Source organism: Catharus ustulatus, chromosome 1, assembly GCF_009819885.2.
Source record: "Catharus ustulatus isolate bCatUst1 chromosome 1, bCatUst1.pri.v2, whole genome shotgun sequence".
Lineage (NCBI taxonomy): Eukaryota > Metazoa > Chordata > Aves > Passeriformes > Turdidae > Catharus > Catharus ustulatus.
The window spans coordinates 20,452,032-20,474,517 of NC_046221.1; the positions used below are offsets into that span (position 1 = coordinate 20,452,032).

The 22,486-nt window shown below is 39.3% G+C and overlaps 1 protein-coding gene across 11 annotated transcripts in view; it reads right to left on the minus strand.

Annotated features, from left to right (window-relative positions):
• Positions 1-22,486, minus strand: part of CACNB2 (calcium voltage-gated channel auxiliary subunit beta 2) — a 261,106-nt gene that overhangs the window by 185,953 nt on the left and 52,667 nt on the right. Inside the window, exon 1 of one of the 11 annotated variants that reach the window (XM_033067249.2) lies at positions 5,047-5,760. The exons of the other annotated variants lie outside the window; for them this stretch is intronic. Coding sequence (XP_032923140.1) covers positions 5,047-5,094 — 48 coding nt within the window. The 5' untranslated portion in view covers positions 5,095-5,760. Of the gene's footprint in view, positions 1-5,046; positions 5,761-22,486 lie in introns of those variants that run through there. 11 annotated transcript variants of the gene reach the window in all.

Sequence of the window (22,486 nt, forward strand, 5' to 3'; positions counted from 1 at the left end):
TCTGCTAATGACCCATTGAGTCCCATTGTGTGACTGATAAAATTACTTCATCCCACTGGAAATTGCTCCAACCAGGGGGAAAGAGCCCAACATTTCTTACCAAAATAAAAACAGAGGTTTTGGGACACTAAGGGAGCCCCTTTCTCCACTGGACTCCAGAGGGAAACCGGATTTCTCCACATCACCACTGGACCTCCGGAGGGAAACTGCACCTTGTACAGGAGCACTGCTCCAACTGAATCACATCTGTCACTGCAGGAGGACTGCAACAACCATTTAATGGGACTGCTACCAACACCCTGCCTGACGGGGTGTCAGGTTGTACTCTGACTTTGTCAGGGTTTGGAGTTTGTTTCTTTGTAGTACTGTATTTCTATTCTAATTTTTCTAGTAAAGATCTGTTATTCCTAATTCCCATATCTTTACCTGAAAGCCCCTTGATTTCAAAATTATAATAATTTGGAGGGAGGGGGTTTACATTCTCCATTTCAAAGAGAAGCTCCTGCCTTTCTCAGCAGACACCTGTCCTCCAAACTAAAACAGCAACTTTTCATTCTTTGTCCATATATAAGCCGCACCTGATTATAAGCTGCACTTCCGGTTCGGACCAAAATTTTAGTCAAAATGGTGCTGCTTATAATCATGAAATTACTGTACCATCTGTATGCTCCAGTAGATGCCTTCCAGATAAGGATTTGGTCCCTTCAACACACAAGAATTTGAACACTCTTTCAAGAAACTATATAGACCCTCCTCCTTGATCCCACTTGCCTTGGATTGTAAAGTTCAATCAACCCTATTACTTTGCCATAAAACCAATTTTTCCAGTTTAGTTGGCAGCTTGAACCACACCAAATGAGACCACTTGCAGCAGTAAGAGAAGGCAGCACACATACGGTCAGGCAAATAACTGACAGAATTGCTGTGCTCAGAAATATGCAGACTCTGGGATTATCTTGGACTCTGTGTTCAAACAGCCTTCACTTCCAGACTCTTCCAGGGAGAACAGAGAGTTGGAGAACCTACAAGATTTCTGAGTGACTTCCATCTGATGGCAACTACAGTAATTTCACGATTACAAGCTGCACTGACTATAAACCGCATCTCCGGGTGTTGGCAGCATTTCGTTCTTTGTCCATACATAAGCTGCATCTGATTATAAGCCGCTCTGTCATTTGCAGCGAGGACCCGCGTGCAACACAGTTGCCAAATAGTAACAGAATCCCAGGATCGCAGAGTTTGCTGGCTTGGCTCGGGCCATGCGGGCTCGGCCCGCTCGGGGCTGCTGACGGGGCCGGGTGGCCCAGCTCGGAGCGGCCACTCGGCGGGGCCGCTCAGGGCTGGCCACTGTTGCGGCCGTGCTCGCTCGCCCCGGCCCGGCGTTGCCCCATGGTGGCAGGTGGGGATGGAGCCCACCAGCACCCACGGCGGCAGCGGCAGGAGGGGAAGGAGTCCCCCTGCTCCTGCGGCAGCAGGCGGGGGTGGAGCCTGCCTGCTCCTGCGATGGTAGCCAGGGGTGGGAGCCCCCCGCTTCCCCCCCAGGCAGTGGGGATGGCAGCACGGAGGCCCCTGCCTCTGTCCCGGGCCACGGGGATGGCAGCACAGAGCCCCCGTCTCCCCCTCAAGCCGTGGGGATGGTAGCACAGATCTCTCGCCTCCCCTCCCCCCCCACCCCACGTTGCCGGCACGGAGCCCGCCTCCACCCGCTGTACAACACATTAACCAATCTGTAACAGTCGCGCAATCCCGGGTTTTACTGGTAGATGCTCAGCTCGGCACCCTGGTTGGCACTTCCAGGGTTGGAAATTTCAGAAGATTTTTCACCTATTAGCTGCTCCCGAGTGTAAGCCGCATTTCCTGGGTGGGAGCAAAATTTTATTCAAAATGGTGCGGCTTATAATTGTGAAATTACTGTACTCCTCAAGGCTGAACCAACAGTGGACAGATTGAACTAAAGTTCGAAAAAGAAATAAAATGGTCAGTCTTCAGGTTCCAGTGCTTTTAGATGTTCCATACCATGCAAGGCAGTAAGAATTGTGAAAACATTTATAGGAAATACATAATTGGTATTAATGTTTGGAACTTCACTTCCAGAAAGATATGAGATTATTCACTGGAAGGACTTCACTCAGCTGTTCCTCCATACTACTCCAAATAGATGCTATTTGACAAATGGCATGACCCTATCTCACAGACATGACTGGTGGAATAAGGTGAAGATACTACTTGGAATTATCTCCATCTTTTGCCATAAAAATTTCTGGAATTGAGTGTTAGCATGCAGTCATCATGTCCATATGATGCTTCCATTAGAAGCTGCAGATTATTCCACATCATGTTAAAAAAATTGCATTAAATGATACCTTATGCCCCCATCACCCTGATGACCCATCCAAAAAACCACAGAAGAGTAAGAGTGGAAATTTTGTGGATTCAGGCATTACATGGTGCCAGGATGAAAGAAGAATCAACGATCAGGCAAGCCAAGCAAGAATGCCTGAACCAGATTTAATTTTGTTAACATTGTGTGGTCTGCACAACGCTCATTAGCTGCAAAACCTGGAGAGAAGGTAAAGATGGATACATCCCATCAAGGCCTCCAGTTTCATCCCAGCACACACATGCAGGACAAATCTGTGCAAGACAGACCAAAATGCAGGAGATCACAGAAAGGAGCAACATATGAATACAAATATCTTCTCTACCAACAATGCTGCTCCTCTAAAGAAACAATGGGAGCCTGTGTACTAAGGGTAGTGGTCTACTCCAGACCCAAAACATCACCAAAGGGACTGATTATGCCTAAAATTTGCACAAATTTTAGGATCCAGACCAGAATGAGCTGTATTGCTGGCACACAGCAGTCAGCTAGGTTTGGTCATATGTTTCAGTTACATAAAGCACAGTACCTTAAACTCCACCCCCACAAAAAACCAAAAAAACCCCCCAAACTTCCAAGATCATTTACAAATACAAATCATAAGCAACTTCAGAACTGTAAACTAATAACCCAGAATAAAAGTCTAATGTTTTTCCCCAGTGAGTCATGCATTAATAAAAAGGGTCATATCCAGGCTCACTTTAATTTCAGTGCTTTCATCCCAAAAGAATCACACAGTACAACCTCAATTAGTCCAATGCCATAGGGAGTGCCAAAAAAAAATTAATAATAAGGGGTTTGGATAATCAAGGATTCAAACAACAGAGAAGATTTTCATTGTAATTAAGTTATTTAAGAACACGGTCATCTTTCACGTAATAGCATTCAGACCAAAAAGATCAAGGGCAAACTTCATTTCACTTGTCCTAACTAAGACTGAACAACCTTCTCCTTTGTAAACAGTTAGTGAGATATTCAGAATACCATGAGGTCCATCAGCTTTACACAATACCCTTTATACAAAATAGGTACAAACTTTACTACTTTATAAAACATCCACTAAGCACCTTTCTCTCTATTATCCACAAACATGAAGAAATGATGGAGTTAATGGGATTCTGTCTAGATAATATTATACAGAGTGGTTGGTGCTACTGCTAAATAACAGTAACAAGGAGAAAAGGAAGGGTGGGTGATGCATCTCAAGAGGTCATTATTATCATACACCCTAAACTCCACTGACATGGAGGAGCTAACAAGAAGTGTTCTCAATGTATTTGTATTTCAACTTCTGTACAATTGTGGGAATATTATTAAGTATCTGAATAAGTGATGTCCAAGTTTTGATTTTATATTGAATTGACTGTTAAAAGTAATTATATATTGTGTTTTGCATCATTTATACAAAATAGAGTACTGTTTAAGTTCTTTCCTTTATCTCATCTGATGCTCCATACTTCTGCCTGCTCCTTACAGTATCAACTGTTGCAACAGTGAGAACAAAATACACCCAAAGTCAAATTAGCTTTGTGCAAAACAATTATGACCACACTTACATTTCAAGTTGTTTACATCTATGAAATTTATTCTGAAGGACAGACTTATAGTTTTTTAATAATTCAGTGGTCTCCATCAATCCCCTACACAAACTTTTACTTAGATTGCATCTATTTATGACCTTGCTTGCTCTGTAATCATTTTTTAAGTATTTCTAAAAGACCTTTCTATGACACAGAGAAACCCACAGTAATTCTGACAACAGATCTATACCTCCTGATACCTTTGCTCTTTTCTTGTGCAACAAGCTAAAAGCTTCTTGTTTCTAATGGTCAGCAATTTCAATTTGCAGTTTATCCTGATGATTGCAACCTCCTGTTTTTTATCCTGTCTGACAACTGAACAGAGAAATACAAGAGGAATGTTAAAACATAAATTAATTGCTTGAGGGTAATCATGTCAGCTGAGTATAGTTCAGATATATTTCTGATCTTTTTCATTACTAATACTTAAGCTTTGGTGCTGGCCTTCCTTGGAATTTATTGGAGACAGCCATTTTGCAAGACAGAGCAGTCATATCATACCTGAGTATGGAAACTCCCTGTTCTGGAAGGCAAATGCACCATGCAAAACATCAGGCCACTGTACTTCTGCCACTGTACTAACTGCTCTTTTGCAAAAGAAATATTTCACAAGATAATTTAAATGTTTCCTCAAGGTCTTTCCAATAACTTTTGTTCCCAGGCGATAATTGCTTATAACTTTAATTGATTTTCAGTTATCATATATGGATAAGTAGATATGTCCTTTCCTAATGAGTCCACTTACACAGAGGCTACTAGCCAGAATAAATACACAATTTAAAAGAAGTCAGAATGGTCAGGCTTCCAGTCTTTTAATACTACATTTCATTAAAAAAAAACTAAACCAAACAACAAAAAAACCACATCCTTGAGAATATGAACAAGTTACAAGAAAATAGATGGCAAGACTCATACCTGTTAAAAAGATCCTTGTGTCTGGGCTGTAAAAACTTACTTCACAGGTACTTAGTGCTGGTCAGTCATTCAGCTATGCATTAAAATACCTGCCTCAGTCATACCACACATCTAATCTATCAGGAGTGGAACACACAAGTCAGCATCATTCTAATACAAATGCAAACTTACATAGGAAACCCGTACTCGCCGTCGGTGCACCAGCCCACAGCACTGCATGAAGAGGACAGCAGACAACAATCAGTGTGTGCTTTCACCGAGCCTCGGTCATTCCTGTCTCCTCTGAGACACTGTCCATTTCTCTTCACTTTTCAGTCCCAGGTGCAAGGGAACAGGTAGCAAAACGGTCACCCTTCAGCTCAAAAACTATCCCTTTAAATTCTCATGAAGACAGATGAAACTTACTTTCTCTGAGTAAATCAATCTCTTCTGCTTCCAATGATTTAAAAAGAAAGGCAGGAGAAAACCAAAAACCAACAACAAAAATCCAGAGGCATGTCTTTATTTCCTCAGCATCCAGTTATTACAAAGCAAATTCCATATTCCTGTACATCCTTTACTACACGTGGCGTAAGGTTTGTAGGAACCATTCTGAACTTAGCAGAGACAGAGACATAACAGGATCTTTATATCTCAGACTACTGCAACCCCGGCTTTCTGAAGGTCTCTTGCTGCTGCCGCTGCTGCTGCTGTTGTTATTGCTGCTGCTGCTGCTGCTGCTATTACAGCTTTCTTCCCAATGCACAAACCAGTAACAGCATCCTTGCTTCAGCACTACCTCTGCTCTATCTTAGGTATGTCTGATTTGCTATTTAACCCTTCCCAACAGCCTGGAAAAATGACGGAGTCTAGACTTCAATTCACTCTGGATTCGCAAGGCTACAGAACCACCCTCCAAACAGGCAGATGCTTTGTCTGGCAAGACGTGTTTCACACGAATTGGAGGCAGGACTGATCAGTGGCCTTGCTACCTGACTTGCATCAGAGGCACAGTCTCCTCTGCTGATACTGTTTACAAAAAGAACTCCAGAGAACATTAAAACTCTGAATATACACTCAGAGAACTGATTAAATAAATGGATAACTGAGACTTACAGATAATGATTTTGAAAAGACAAATATAATGAAAAATTATTATCCATAAAGCAATAAGGGGACACTTCTGAAATCAGGTCAGATTAAATTAACCTGTTTATGCTCACAGTTCATCACTTTTCTTATTGGAGACACTGAGTATTCCAATACTGGAAAGGCTTAATAGCAACATTATATCTTAAAACTCCATCCTTCACTACTTTATGGAGGTGGTATGAGTATCAAACGTCTCCAGTACTGTGTATCTATTGCCAGATGAATACATGAGGCATTTTTTTTAACACTGAGGTATACTTAACTCCTTCAGCCCTGGTATTTTGCTAAAATCTAGGATAAGCAATGGGATTAAAATAGTTATTAATAAAATAATAGTTATCATTACTAAAATATTAGTTAATAAAATAATACTTGCAATATTAACCACAAGTATTATTAAACTACAATATTATTTAAAGTTGCAATGAGAAAATTAGAGATTGTACAAGCTATCACTATCCTGTCTTTATGTAGGCTCTGATATGATAACTCATGAAAGGTTTAAATCTTCCCAAGAAGGCAAAAAAAAAAAGCTGGTACTCTTCAGAGATTGGTTTGGATTTCAGCTTGAAAGAGGGGACTCCAAAAAAGGCAAGCTATCTGTGTGTGAGCAAAATAAATAATAATAATAATAATAATAATAATAATAATAATAATAATAATAATAATAATATATCATCATCATCATCACATACTCAAGCCAGTTGAATGGTCAGAATTTTATTCCAGTGTAAGGTAAGGGGTCTGCCCTCTGACTGTGATGAAATCACTAACAAAGAGTTAACATTTACAAACCCAAAGTCTGCTAACTAAAATTCACCCCCTGCCAATTTCAAGAACACTTCTTTCTCATGTGCAACATCCCTCTTAAAACAATAAAAATCAGTGGCGCTAAGCATCTCTATGTCTTTGGGGGCAAAAATGCCTGTTTCGCCACTCAAATATCACCAGCTAGACTGGTTTGGGTGGGGGTTTTTTGGTAGTTCTTTTTCAGTTCAACTAACAACCATCCATCCCTATGGACACCAATGGGTTGACTGGTCTTTTTAAGCCAAATGTACTTTTGGTGTAAAGCCACAATTGTTAGTGAAGATGTATTGCTGATAACTCAGCTGGACCTGCAGATGCTCTCAGCATCTTAAAAAAATATAATAAGACTAATAAAATTAAAAACAGGAAATTGTGGATGTAAGGCCCTAATATATACACCTAAAGCTAAGTTATCTTTATTTTACCTCCTGCCACACAGTCTGATATATATTGATTTATCTTCAGCAGAAGAACAGAAGTTGGTACTTCCCAGTGACCCATAAGGAAGTGTCCTTGTAGCAATTTCACAGTTCAAAAGCAGAATATCTGATCAATAAGCAATGCAGACCATTAATCTTTTCAGACCAGGACTGCTTAGAGTTATTCTAATAAAACCATAATGATAACCAGCAGGAAGGACAAAGCATTTTGAAGTAGGTCATACTTTACCATAAAAAAGTGTTACTTTTCAAAATACCTAATGAAATAAAGTTAGACAGAAAAATGCAGAGGTAGTTTACATACGTATACAAAATTCTCTCATTATACTACTATTATAACTCTTGGGAAAGATCCAGACATAAAATAACACAAATATAAAAGCCATGCTTCAACTCTATGCTATTCATTCAACTTGATTTAAAGTTGCAAAACTTACTTGGAAATTACCAATAATATTAGCTTCACGTAAGTGTTTCTTGAACTGGTAAGGAAACAACATGAGAGGTAGTAATTAATTTTAGAAATTTCAATTGCTTCTGAGGAACACAAGCCCACCTATGTTTTTAATTCTTCCTGAAATTCACCAAGAAGATTTCCAGCAACCACGAGCATGTCTTACAAAGCCAGTATCAGAACTCTTACTGAAATGAGTCCGCAACTATTCTCACAACCAAAGACTTCATAATTTACCCATTAAATCTCTCCTTTCAACACAGGCAGGAAAATTGTTTGGTTGTCTCTCTCCCTTCCTACTCCCAATTACTAAAATACTTTGTCATGACTCCACGTCAAACAATTACCAAAGACAATTTTTAAAATGTGAGTCTGCGTTGCTTTTTATGGAAATGTAAGGAAAGGATGACTATATGGGGTTAGAAGGGACACAAGTCAAACTCATCTAATTGAAATACGGAAAAATTTTGTGTTCAGCAAATCTGACTTTGCCACAGTCCCATAGGACAATGCAGTGAATACAGAATCAGACCACTTACATTTGCTGTAAAATAAAAAAAAAACCACGTTACCTTAAACTGAAAGTGCAACAAGGCATCTAAACCAAAAATAAAATTAAAACTCTGAAAATCTCACTAAAATATAGAAAACTACCAAGTCAGTAAAAGATATTTTTTTCCCTGCTCTAACATGAAAAAAAAAAACCCCTATGAGTCTTGTTTTTCTTGTGATGTGATTTTGCAATGACCTTTCAGTTAGCCATTATCATTAAGACAATACCAAGGTTAATGTAGTCAGGGATTGATTTTATTTTTGCATACAGGGCAAAATGATAGCACCTTCAAAAAAGGAGCTTATCAGACACATACGAAACATTTAAAAAACTTATACAGGCACTTGTCGAGCAGGAAAAAACCAGTGAAATATATACCAACAGGTACAATAAAAAAGGAGAAAATATAGAAATGTTTTAAAGCAATCAGTGAGGCTAATTTTTCAGTTTTTAGATACAGCTTCTCCAAAGGGAAAAGAGCATTGAAGAAAGGACAAAAGTTCTTATCTGAAATTAAATGCACAGGCTGGCATGAAAAGGGAAATAGGAATGAACCTTTAGAAGGCAAATGAGTGATACAGCTATTTGTATTGTCCTCAAGTGCTTCATTTCACAGGTTATATAAACTGAAGGGTGAGGAAGAAAAAAGAGGCTGTCACAGAAGTGTTATCATTTACTTTGATTGGTTTCTTCAGCTAACCAGCAATGTGTGGGTGAAGCCCCTGCCAGCTCACAGACAACTGAAGCTCATGGCCAGATCTTCCATAATGTGATCAAGTGACTGTCCAGAGATAATGAGATGGATCTGAAGTATTCAGTGCCAGCAAGCTCAAGGCACTGTTTCCCCAGCTACCTCAAATGGCATTGCATCCACTCCAAAGGAAAGCAATGACAAAATAAATCCAGGCTAAGTCCTTCTTCTGTATGAAAAAAGCAAAACACAAGACACAACCTGCCCCTCCAAACCCTCTATAAAAAGTCACAGAAAAAAATGACTGTCCACCCTATGGTGGATCCTTCAGGATCCTTTAGAATGGAATGTAAGTTCTATTACATTATTATCTCAATTTATCCATTAAAGGATTGAGGTAGCAAAGCACTGGAGGAGATCACGGAGTCCAACCCCTGGCACAGCAGATTCAACTGGAACAGGTTGCTCAGGGCCATATCTGAGTTTCAAGTTACCTCCAAGGATGAAGGATCCCTAAGTTCTCAGGGTAACCTGTTAAAATGCTTGACCATCCCCACAGGAAAACAAAAGGCTTTATCTTAGTTTAACTGCCATTGCCTGTATTTTCTGGCTCTTGGTTGACTTTCTCTACAATGTCCATGTCCCTCTTGTCTTGGGGAACCCAGAATTGGATGAAGCACTCCAGATGTATCTCACCAGTGCTGAGCAGAGAGAGGTCATCTCCCACCTGCTGGCAGCCCTTTTCCTAACACAGCCTAGAAGGCTGGTGACCTTTGCTGCAAGGACACGTTGCTGGCTCATGCTCCCTTGGATTCCATCAGGATCCCAGGGCCTTTCCTACAATGATCCTTTGTAGATGGTAAGTCTATTCCAGTGGGGCTGTTTTCTTCTGGGTGGACAACACTGCCTTACCCCTTGCTGAACTTCATGAGGTTCCTGTCAGACCATCTGTCCAGCCTGTTAAATTCCATGTGGATGGCAGCACACCCCTCTGATGTATCACCACTTCTCCCTGTTTTGTGGCATCAGCACACTTGTCGAGGGTATGCTCTGCATAAATCACCCAGACTATTAAACAAAGAGGTTAAACTGTACTGGCTCCAGGACCAGCCTAGGGGCACAAAACTAGTGACGAGATTCCAGTCTGGGCTGGACTTCATGCTGCTAAATACAGTTTAGTCTGGCAGTTCTGACAAGTTTCAATCCACCATCCATTTACTCATTCCATCATTTTGTCTATGAGGATGTGCTGGGAAAGAACTTGTAAAACCTCACTAGAGGCAGGATAACCAGCAACCACCCTCCTACCCTTGTCCTCTAAGACATTCATCGCATGATAAAAGGCTGTCAAGCCTGGTTTGCCCTGTGTAAATGCATGCTGACTATTCCCAATCATCTACTTATCCTTCATATGTTTGATCATGGTTTCCAAGAGGAATTGCTGTAGCACTTCCACAGAGATCAAAGAAAAGGTGACCAGCCTCTAGCTTCTCAGATCCTCCTCCTTCTTCTCACTCTTCTCACCCTAGTTATATTTGCTTTCTTCAAGTCCCCACCAACTTTCCCTAATCAACATGACTCTTAAAAGATTATTAAGATCCAATTTACTCAGATGTCAGCTTTGTGGTATGGATACTCAGTGTAAGTCACTGTCCCTCAGAAAGGCCTCTCCCCTAAAATGTTACACACACATTTAGGTCTGATTTTACCAGCTGCATCATAACTTCATTCTAAGTATGTACGTAGATTCCTAAATTTACATCAAAATATTCAATTTTCTTCTAATTTTAATCCTTTTAAAGTTTTCCAGGTTCACTTCTTAGTTTATCAGAGCCAGTGTTTGTGAAATAATGTATTTTTTTTTAGTTAAATGTTTTTAGCATATTGGTCAGTCTTTAAATAGATTAAATTACTTACAGTAATTTCACGATTATAAGCCACACTGATTATAAGCCGCACTTCTGGGTTTCAGCAACTTTTTTGTTTTTGTCCATACATAAGCCGCACCTGATTATAAGCCACATGTTACAATACAGAGTGTGATAAAAGGTATCTGTTCTATCACCATCTGTTGAGGGTGGGGACAGTGATCCTTATCTCAATGGCAGATAATTTGCTAATGGGCCATCCATAGAAACCAGGCAAGGCATTGTTCTTTATCCTTTCACACCCCATCCTTCCTCCAGGGAGTCATTGTCTGCTAATGGCCCATTGAGTCCCACTGTGTGACTGATAAAATTACTGCATCCCATTGAAAGTTGCTCCAGCCAGGGGGAAGAGCCCAACATTTCTTACCAAGATAAAAACAGAGGTTTTGGGACAATAAGGGAGCCCCTTTCTCCACTGGACTCCAGAGGAAAACCGGATTTCTCCACATCACCACTGGACCTCCAGAGGGAAACTGCACCTTCTGCAGGAGCACTGCTCCAACTGAGCCACATCTGTCACTGCAAGGGGACTGCAATCACCATTTAATGGGACTGCTACCAACACCCTGCCTGACGGTGTCAGGTTGTACTCTGACTGTGTCAGGGTTTGGAGTTTGTTTCTTTGTAGTACTGTATTTCTATTTTAATTTCCCTAGAAAAGAACTGTTATTCCTAATTCCCATATTTTTGCCTGAAAGCCCCTTGATTTTAAAATTATAATAATTTGGAGAGAGGGGGTTTACATTCTCCATTTCAAAGAGAAACTCCTGCCTTTCTCAGCAGACACCTGTCCTCCAAACTAAAACAGCAACTTTTCGTTCTTTGTCCATATATAAGCCACACCTGATTATAAGCCGCACTTTGGGTTCGGACCAAAATTTTAGTCAAAATGGTGCGGTTTATAATCGTGAAATTACTGTATTTCCATTTAATAAGAAGAACTTCAGAGAAGCTGATTTGAGATTTTTTAAGCCACTCAGTTACCTACAAATAAAACATTTTAAGTATTTAAGCATCTGTGCTAAATTGGAAGGGCCTATGGTGACAGAGAAATCATAAAAAAACATCTCAGACTTTTCGGCAGAATAAGCTGTTTCTGAATCCTTCAGTTTTCTGAACTGTAGAAAAAGTGATGTAGCCCTTCCCCCTTAAAAATCAAAACCAAATCAAAAAACTTACTTTGCTTACAAAGTTACCGGTAAAAAACCTGTATGAGATTCTCAAAAACAGCCCAACTTTAACAAAGCATATTTATGTATTATGCAATAAACCACACACAGGAGGAAGTTAAAAAGAAAAAAAAAAAAAAAAGAAAAATTTGGCTCTCAGAAATGGCTGGAAATAAGAAAATTATTTCTTTCAAGTAGTGTCATCTTTCTCCACATGACATTTTACTGATCACATGCTGTACTCAATTCCTCCAAAGGCTTTTCAAGAACCTGCTTTTTTCAACATCTAACTCTTCCACTGCTCAAAAGACTACAACGTTTCTCATTCAACTGCTTTTTTAACAGTATTCCAAATTGATAACTCTACTGTATCGTCCATATATGATCTCCATTGGCCAGGAATAAAATAAGAAATTAATTTACCATAATTTCACGCGTATAAGGCGCACCCTTTTGACTAAAATTTTGGTCTGAACTCGGAAGTGCGCCTTATACCCCGGAGCGCCTTATATATGGACAAAGTTCAGAAATTTGCCAACCCAGAAGTGTGAGCCGCGAGCTGAGCTGTGAGCCGAGCCACACCAGCCAGTGCCGGGGGCAGGCAAGAGTGCTGGGGCCCACAGCACAGGGAGGGCACCTGGGGCTGAGTTTAAAGGCTACACTAATATGTGAACGTTTGCAGATTGAGCACCTGCCAGTAAACCCCGTGATCGCGCGATTTGTTACTAATTCATTACTTTGTTGCGTGCGGATCCTCGTTGCAAAAGAAAAGGGGCGCCTTATAGTCCAGTGCGCCTTATATATGGACAAAGTTTGGAAATTTGCCGACACACGGAAATGTGCCTTATACTACGGTGCGCCTTATACTCATGAAATTACTGTAATATAAAAAATACTCATTACTAGCTCAAGAATTCTGCATTCAGGTAACATTTTTAAATAATAGTTTGCTGATTTAATCACTGACAATGAGCTTTTGCAAAGTGTGAGTCCCATCTTCCTGTCTTCCATCAGAAAAGAATGTTGTTGACTTTTTATTCATGTTATAAATGTCTTCTCTTCCAGCCTTTCCCTGGAAAAGAATATCAGTGCTAAGGAGTCTCTGTGTTCATTAAGCCAGCTTCATGCTGGTTGCCTCTACCTCAGAGCTGTATTGCTCAATATTTAATTTTATTTTCTTATAAAGCTACTGAAGTTGCATGCAACTATTTCTAAACAGACTGGAAAAGAGCAAAACTCCTTCAACCTGAAATATTTTGATTTAGTTAACTATCACTATGTTATTTTTGCTGGTTTACACGTATTAATTAGTAATACTTAGATCTTGCTTAAAACATCCGTGTACATATAATTACTGAGCAAAAATAACTTAAATAATTTTAAAATTATCCTTTAATAATACAGTCCCTCAGAGTTGATCCTGAAAAGAAGCAATGTATGCAAACCCTACTGTGCCTGCTAATCTAGAGATGTAAAGCAAACTGCAATATTTTCAAGCTCATTTTTCAATGTTAAAAGCTCCCCAAAGACAGATAATAAACTATTTCCTTCAGATGACCACTAACCTAGGTTTATATGAATCTGACAAGCTATCATCCAAGCTGTAGCTGTTCTCATACAGATTTACGTGAGAGAATTGCAACCAGCAAGTCATGGCTAAACTTTGACTTGTTTGAAACTGATTTCCTAAAAAGTTAAACAATAAAAGAAAATACTTCCTACAATAACAAGCATAAAATTCTGGAATTTTCTGCCAGTGGCAGTACCACAGACATTACTGGAGAAGAGGGGACAAATTCATGGACAGCAGTCACTTAAGCTGACACAAATGTAAGTAGTCAAGGATACAACCTCCAAAAAGCAAGGAAAACAAGAACCCTCAAAAAGCCAACATGCTCTTGTCAGACACTAACTAACATAAATTTAACTACAGTTAGAGATAGACTACTGTGCTAGAAGGACCATCACTTTGATGCAGGAGGAGATTTTATATGATCTGGTATCCTCGCTATCTAGTCTTTTTTAAAGGGATTTCTTCTTACAGACACATTGTCTGTCAGATGAGGTTCTTTATGTCTCATTGTTCCCCTTGGCTGCAGTTCATTCTGTCTCTTTTTATCCAGAAACATCAACTGTATTTCAACTTTTCTCTTGTGATTCTGTACTTGGATCCATCACCCTCTGTAGTGGCAGCCTGCTTTACAGGTTCTCCTGTCAGACAGGTGTTTGAACACACCGTGTTTCTATGTTTTCTCTTCTTGCGCTAATTTGTCTCCAATCCTGTTGTTTCCACCTGAGAACTCAGATAGTTCAGCCCCCAGTTCAGGTCATATCATGCATATACAGATGTTATCAGAAATCTCATTAGCAATGCACATTTGGCAGCTCCTACATGCAGTGATCTTTGTATTCTCCTTCGTGTGAAGGTCATGTCTCAGGCCATCTCAGATACTATCAGCACCTCTCCCTTGTCCCCAGCTCAAAAGTCAAGGACTTGTTTCTTTCTCATTAAAGACAATCTGTGCTACTGCCTCCACTTTTTTTCTGGTTCTATGTCTACTCGTTCCTGTACTTTAGGGATTTATTGAAAAAATTCCAAAAGTTAAATAATTTGCTACACTGAATGTGACAATATGAATGTTAGAAAATATCAAGAAGGTGTCCATGCTATATCTTATTAGTTTCAGTTCCTTACTGTAATTTCTTAATGTATGCAGAATATCCTCTTGGTTGCATTTTGATCAAGATGCATGATAGCCTTTCCCATAGCTCTATAGATAAATTTCTTAGGAAACAAAGCTTTATGTAATTCTGTGATTCTTCCTTTCATGCAGTAGATGCTCCTTCCTTTCACCACTTTATCAGATTCTCCACTTGTCAGACTACATAATTCAAAGACTGAAAATTTCAAGGATATTTTCTACAGGTTTGAAAACTACTAGAAGATGGATAAATTAAGAGACACACACCTCCTTGATAATTACAAAATTGTATTAAATTATAAACGAGCATCTCATGCTTTGCCACAATACCATATCATGCTTACAGGTGTGGGAAGTCATGACACATATAACTTTGAAACAGTCACAGCACATGCTGCTACTTGCCTAGAAAGAATTATTGGGATACACGACAAAAGGGACACAGAGCAAAAGAAAATCATGATTCTGTAGCTCTGCTGCTCAGACAATAGCTATGTTTTTCCTTCAGACCTTTCAAGAGAGATTGAAGGACAATATTTCATGTCCAAAAAGTTATTTGCTGCAATCATATTTTCCGAAATTGAATATCAAAGTTAATTTCAAATGTCCGTGTTATGGATAAAGATGCACTCTTTTTCTGTTGAAAGAATTCATTTTCCCTCAACACCTCTCTTTAAGCCAATTTCTACTACATATAAACAAGGTCAGCTCAAAGTGTAGGAGAAAAAAAAAAAAAGGTAACATTTCTGGTTAAAAAAAAAGGGGGGGGTGGTGGTGGTAAAAGGAGTTTTAAGTACAAATTGAATTTTGGAACTGCCTTGCCTGTGGCTTTATGCAGTCCAGAGAGAAGATGCTAGGTGGAAACACTGTCCAGAGGTTTTGGGGGTCATTACTGCACCCACCCCGCATTTCTTGCCTACTGCAGCTTTTCACAGCACCTGCGCCACCGCAGGGTGGGAAGGCTGAGGAAACAGCTGTCACAGAGTTTCTATTTTAACAGAATTTCACAGAAATATAGGCACTAAAACATAAAAAATTACAATTTACAGCCAGATTAATTTATATTTCTTTTGGACCACCTGGTTCTCTATCAGAACTAGGAGTGCGTGGAAGAAGAGAAAACAATACTTACACAGTCTGTATTACTCCCACTTTGGACTCAATCTGCCTATAAAGGGTAATATAAGCACAAGTGCTGCAGGTGCAGGGTTCTCCTCTCTACATTGTAGGGATGATATCTAAAGAGGGATAATTCATTTTATATATGCCAGAGGGAAAAAAGTCACAATAGATACAGAGACCTAAAATGACATTTTTTCGTAAGAGATTTTAACAGGGATGGTGTTTTCTCTTTTGATTCTATTATGAGCAGACTACTTTTTTATAAAAAGGAAAAAGAAAATATCGAACTCTCTTGTACTTGCATATTAAGCTTTTAAACATTAGAAGATAAAGTGTTTATTTTCATAACATATTATGAGTGGCTTCAGTTGCATCCGAATATTACGCTAATTTAAAAATCCCCGAATAATTCAATACAAAGAAAAAAGCCAGTAGTACTGTGCTACATTACCGTTTTTGAAAAGAGAAAACGAGTTGTTCTATTTAATTACAGCCGCTAGATGGCAAAGTTGGCCAAAGAACCAAATGTTTGAAACTTAACTGTATCTTTCTATTTGAATACAAAGGCTTATTTTTAAAAAATGCAGAACATTTTAAAAGTATAAAGGAAAAATTAAATTAAGCAATCATAAACCTATTTTATGACATTATCTGTAAGGAATTAAAACTGCTTCATCCATCTATTAAAATCCTTAAAAGATGGTAAAATAATTTTAGCGAACATTCTTGAAATCACATGAAGCAATTACTGCACTGGGCAACAACAAAAATATTAAATACAGAATTTAAGTTTAGAGGAGAATATCTACTAACACATACACTATTCTTCTGACTTGACAGCAAGCACAGTAATGCTATCTTTTTGACTACATAAGACACAGTACTCCTTATGTTTCTTGATATAAAAGCTGCTTTTCTGCCTTCCAAACCAGCACAGTCACTTTCCATCTGGTTGAATTTCAGCAAATACTTTACAAGGAGAGACAGTCTTTTAACCTTTTCTTTTAGTACTTTCGTCTCCTTAGCCTTTTCTGGCTAACTCTTACTTTTTCTCTTTATTTCAGCACATCTGCTTGTTGATTCATGCTTTAAGTTAAATTCCATGCTGTCTACACTTACACATCCCACTGTACTGGATTCAGTGGTATCTCCAGTACAGCTAAAAGTGACATGAAATGAACATTAGTTGATCCACAAATATACTGCAAAGCAAACTCCACCTGACTCACCTGGAATTCATGTTAAAGAAAAGGCTCTGGAAGAAGAAGTCTCCTGTCCCATGGCTCCCAAAGAACTGCTGAGTGATCACTCAGTAAAATGCTACTCACAATATTAGTATCTCTCTCTATCAAAAATAAAAAGTAAATTAAAAAAAATTTACCAGGAGCATGAACAAAGGGCAGGATGGTCCTGGCTTGTTTTTTCATGTTTCATGGGACAAATCTGCTTAGCTCCAAGACAGAAGTATCGTGAGCTCCACAGTTAAGTATTTTTGACTAAGCTAAACTACTTGACCACTCAGAAAATTATAAACGTACTGTACTGAGTGTGTGTTCTAATGGTAAGCTCTTGTCATATCAAGCTCTTTACAAGCCACTGGGGCTCCAGCATTGCAAGGGAGGGAGACTGGAGAGATGCAGGAATGTGAGAAAACCACTGCAGACAGTAAATGCTAAACAGTTTTGATTGCATCTTTACAGTAAAGGGGGAAGATCTAATGCTGAGTCAGTATTTAGTTTGCATTTTCTTTAATATGACAGTAATTAAGAAACATCCCTCTCAGAACAAGGAGGAAAGAAAACAGAACAAACCAGAGGGAGGACGAGTCATTCCAAAGCAGTGAGCACTGCCCCCTTGGAGTGTTACCAGCTACACGCAGTAGATGTGGAATGTATTTTTGCTCAGTAGCATCCACTCCCATTCCTAGATGTGTGACATCTAACATGTCAGTAAACCACTGATCACAGTGACGCAGCTATAGAATCTATGAGCTTCTGTGTCACAGGAAGCAGCCAACAGTGTGCTGAGCTTTTAACCTAAACTGCTGCATGTCTCTTATCCAAAGTGCAATGTGAGGAAGGAGGAGGGGATCATAAGGGGGAACAACAGCACAAGGCACCGGCTAAGCACATTTGAGCAATCCAGTTTCTGAAGCATAAGAAACAGAGCAAGGTACTCCCACAGCTGGTTCTACCTTTGTTTTTCAGCCCCCCAAAAAGCAGGACCTGCCTGCTCACAGGTCACTCGGAAGTAGTTTACAATCATGTCCATAGTGAGGACACAGTATGAATCCCTATATCCCAGGAGGGCTCCAAATCACTCACTCACAGCACCTTTATGAGGTGCAGAGCTCATCAGACACTTTAAACATGGCATAATGTTGCAATCCTTCTTTCCTTCAGAAAATTTTCTTGTCCAGAGAAACACAGCATCATCAAAACATACAGGGACATACTAGAGTGAGTCCAGCCAAGGTTCATGAAAATGATGAAAGGCTTGGAGCACCTTACATGAAAAAGACAGAAAGTTGACAATGCTCAGCTTAGAGAAGACTTTATCCACATATTTGCATATCCAAAGGGACAATGTAAAGAACACCAGAAACTCAGTGATGCCCCAGGACAGGACAAGAGCCAATGGGCACAATCTGAAGTACAGAAAATTCCAATTAATTATTAGAAAGCTATTTTACGGTGAGGGTGGTCAAGTGCTTTAACAGGTTGCCCAGGGAGAGTATGCAGTCTTCATCCTTGGATATTCTCAAAATCCTCCTAGACATGGCCCTGAGCAAACAGCTCTAGCTGAGTCTGCTCTGAGCAGGGGGTTGGACTCAATGATCTCCAGTTATGCCTTCCTACTGCAATCATTCTGGGATTCTATAAACACTAAACACACAAAACACCACTGAATTTTGCCTAAGTTTAACTTGCAGTGGTCTCTCTACTTAAAAAAAGAACTTATAATCTCCACTTCTTACACTACCTAATGTGCAGCTTGTAGAAAGCAATAGGAAAGTAATGGTAACCTACTTCTGTATTGTAAGCAAGGACACAACCAGTGTAATTTTTATTGAAAAGAAGTCTGTTTTTCTAAATCTGTCCTTATTGCTAACTAAAGAATAAATGTATTCAAAAGACAATTACAAGATGTTTTACAATTGTTTTATGAAGCTTTTATAGATATTAAGATGCTGGAAAGTTTTAAGAATGCACTGCTATGAAAATGCAAACATTAACATTTAAAAAACAGCACAACAAAATTTTCCTCTTAATAGTCTCACTAACCTCCAAAGCCTTCTTCCAGCATTCTGTTCATGATTACCAAATTTGTTGGACTCTTGAAGAACAGCTGTCTATATATTCCTACTGAACTGTGTTGTTAATGATTGGCAAACCATAATATAAGCAATGGAGAAGTTCAAATGCAGCACAAACTACATTTTTTGAGAAGGCCAGAATACCCAGTGATAATTCCTTATTACAAAAGAAGGGAAAAACCCCACCAACTTATTTTTAAATATATATATCACAGTTTATTTAAAGCAAAAAAAATCTAGGAAAAAAATCTAGTACAATAAAAGCAGCTGGTGCAATAAGAATGGATTTTCTGCAAATTATGGGCAATATTTCACTATTTCCAACCAAACAGAATGAATAAACAATTGCCTTTCAGACTAGTTTCCTAATAAAACTTCTGTCTCCCTCTGTACTGGGCTCATTTGCCAGTTTTGATAGTATTTGACCTCACTAAGCACTAATTTCCTTCAGATTTGCTTAAATGAGTAGCCAAGTAAAAAGAAACTGTAGGTTCTATAGGAAACACTGAGGAATAAACATGGCAACCATTACACAAAGGGCCTCAATTTTGGACAAAATGCCTTCGAAGCTAAGGCTAAATATATTTGAATAGATTTTGAAACAGCAAAATAAATCCTACTTTATTATTAAAATTTCAGCACACTTCATTTAAGTAATTCAAAACATTCTTCTCCAAACTAACCCAAGACCCAAAAAGAATGTCTGCATTACGCAATGGCAAATGAAAAAAACACACATTACTACCAGTTTTGTGGCACTCTCTGGGCTTTGCCAGTCTCTGTGGGGATGTGGCTTCCCCAGCCCCTGGCTCTATGGGTAGCTGCTACATCCCAGACAATGAAAGCCCAGAAATCCTCGAGCTCCAAGGTTGGGGTCACGGGGTAGGAGGCAGAGAGAGACAGCAAACCACAAGGTACACCTCTGCCACTCTTTGGGCTCTGCCAAATCACAGACTTTTCCAAAATTAGCATTCTGCAAGCAAAATACAATAGCACCAGGAGACCTCAAGTTTTATCCTTGCAAACATGCCCCACGAAAAACATGGATGAAAACATGACAATGGCTGGGCTGAGTATTCTTGTCTGGAGTTGGGCTGTGTTCCCAAAGTTCCTACAGACCACACTAAACACTCTGGTGGGTAAAGGCTGGGGAACAGAAATAAAAGAAAGGGAGAGAGAAGGATATGCTTCTGAAGGTGACTTCTTGGGAATCTTAAAGGATAAGTGGATGAAAAGCAGAAGAAAAAGAGGCAGTGCTTAGACCATAGCAGTAAGCTGCACCAAAGCTTGGAGTGGTTTCATAGGAAAGAAGGGTAACCTGGGCAACTCAGATGGAAACACATTTTTTCATTATTTATTTATTTTTAATAGAGACTTTCAAATATTTCTCCCCATTTTATTTTAAGCACTTCCAAAGCAACTCAAATAAAGCACCTTGGATCTCTTCAGTGTCCAAAAAAGGATGCAACATGTGAATGAACAAGAATTTCCAGATGGCACATCTTGTGAACTCGAATAAGATATCCCTGGGGTATTAACTAATGAAATCTCTACTTCCTCCAGCTACTTGTTGCTTGAAGAATTCAGATGGCACCAAAGCATTTCGCTGGAAATGAAAACACTTTAAACTTCACAGTCCTACTTCGCTTGAAACCTGATGCGGTGTCAAGAAGCTCCTGTCTCCTGAGACAGACTCCATACATGATAACGTAAGCCTGACTAATCTTGGCTTCTCTGTTTGGATGGCATACTGTTTTGATAACAGAGTGATCAGAAGTTCAAACAGACTGGAATGAGGAAAGAGTAGCAGAAGAGGGAGTGCAGGCTTTATAACCATGCAATGTACAAATCATAAAGAATACAGCCCATCCTTGTGAAATGCAGCATGTCACTGTAAGTTTTGCTCTTCTAGAAGCACAATCAAGTCAGAAAACCGTTATCAGTAGCAAACAAAAGTATACTATAGAAAGCAAACTGCAGCGTTCTATGTTGCTAATACCTTTACATTTGCTTGTAGATGCCACTTTGAATCCTGAAATGAATATAGTGATTGACATGAAATGGTGACTAAAATAACCAAAAAATAGAAGCTCCATTCTGAAAAGTAATGTGAGAAAATAACTAAAAAGGTGTCAAGATTCAAACCATGTCCTTTATAAAATAATTTTTGAACTTTTACAAATTAAGAAAGTAAATTGGGTTCCAATAAAAGGAAAAATCAAACTTTTTTACACAGACATAAACATTTAATGAAATAATGCATTAAGAACCCCAAACATTTTCTTTGATCTATTATGAAATGTTTAATTTCTGTATTCTTAGACTACTTAATTAAAATAAAATAAAAAATGAAATAAAATAAAATAAATAAAATAAAAATACAGTGTGCCTTGAAAGTAAAATCTTTGAAACAGAGCCAGAACTTAAACTTCCTTGTGCTAATTTTATTAATCTACAATACAGCTTAATATCCTGCAGGGCTCTGCTGTCAGGCAGCCAAATGCTTTCCAACTGCCCCCCATGCCCTCCCCAGGGAAAGACTGGGAATTGGCATCAGTATCCTTCCCAGATGAACAAACATAGGCCCCTTCCCACACTCAGCAGCACTCTGGTCTGGAAGGAAAGTGATTGCTGAGGTGACAGGAAAGCTGGGCACAGGACACATCTCCCCCTCAGCATGCACTGCCCAGTATAGTCCCTGGTACTGCTGCACCCCTGCTAAAATCCACAGGAGTTCCAGAACTGCAACTGCTTCTGGAGCAGATGGCCCAGTTTACCCCACTTTATCCCTGGAAGAAGGCTTGGGGTGGCCCAGGAATATTTAATTTCAACCTGTTCAACACCAGCACTGAGACTGGTCATGAATGGTTAAAAAATGGCAAAGAGAGGCCAGCACACCCTTTCACACTTCTGTGCTATACCTCATCTCTCTGCTGAGGTATTTCACTCTCTGCTTCATGAAAAGTCAAAACAGAACAAATCTTTATGCAAAAAGATGTTCTGCTATCCCCTTCAGTCTCTCACCTACTCTTCGCAGTGCATAAAAATCTTAACTTCTGCTAATTCAGGAGTGTCTGTCCTTACTTGAGGACAATCTCTTCCATAAACGTATGCTGCAGCTCTTTCAAAAAGCAATACAGTACTTCTGCTTTTCTCATCACAGCTTTACCAGGTCACTACAAGCAGTTACATAAATCTTGCTTTCTGCCATCACTTGACATCATTCACTCTTTTTAGAACTTTTCCTCTTACAAAAAAGGTGACTGTCATAGGCTTGACAGAATTTTCTTCACAT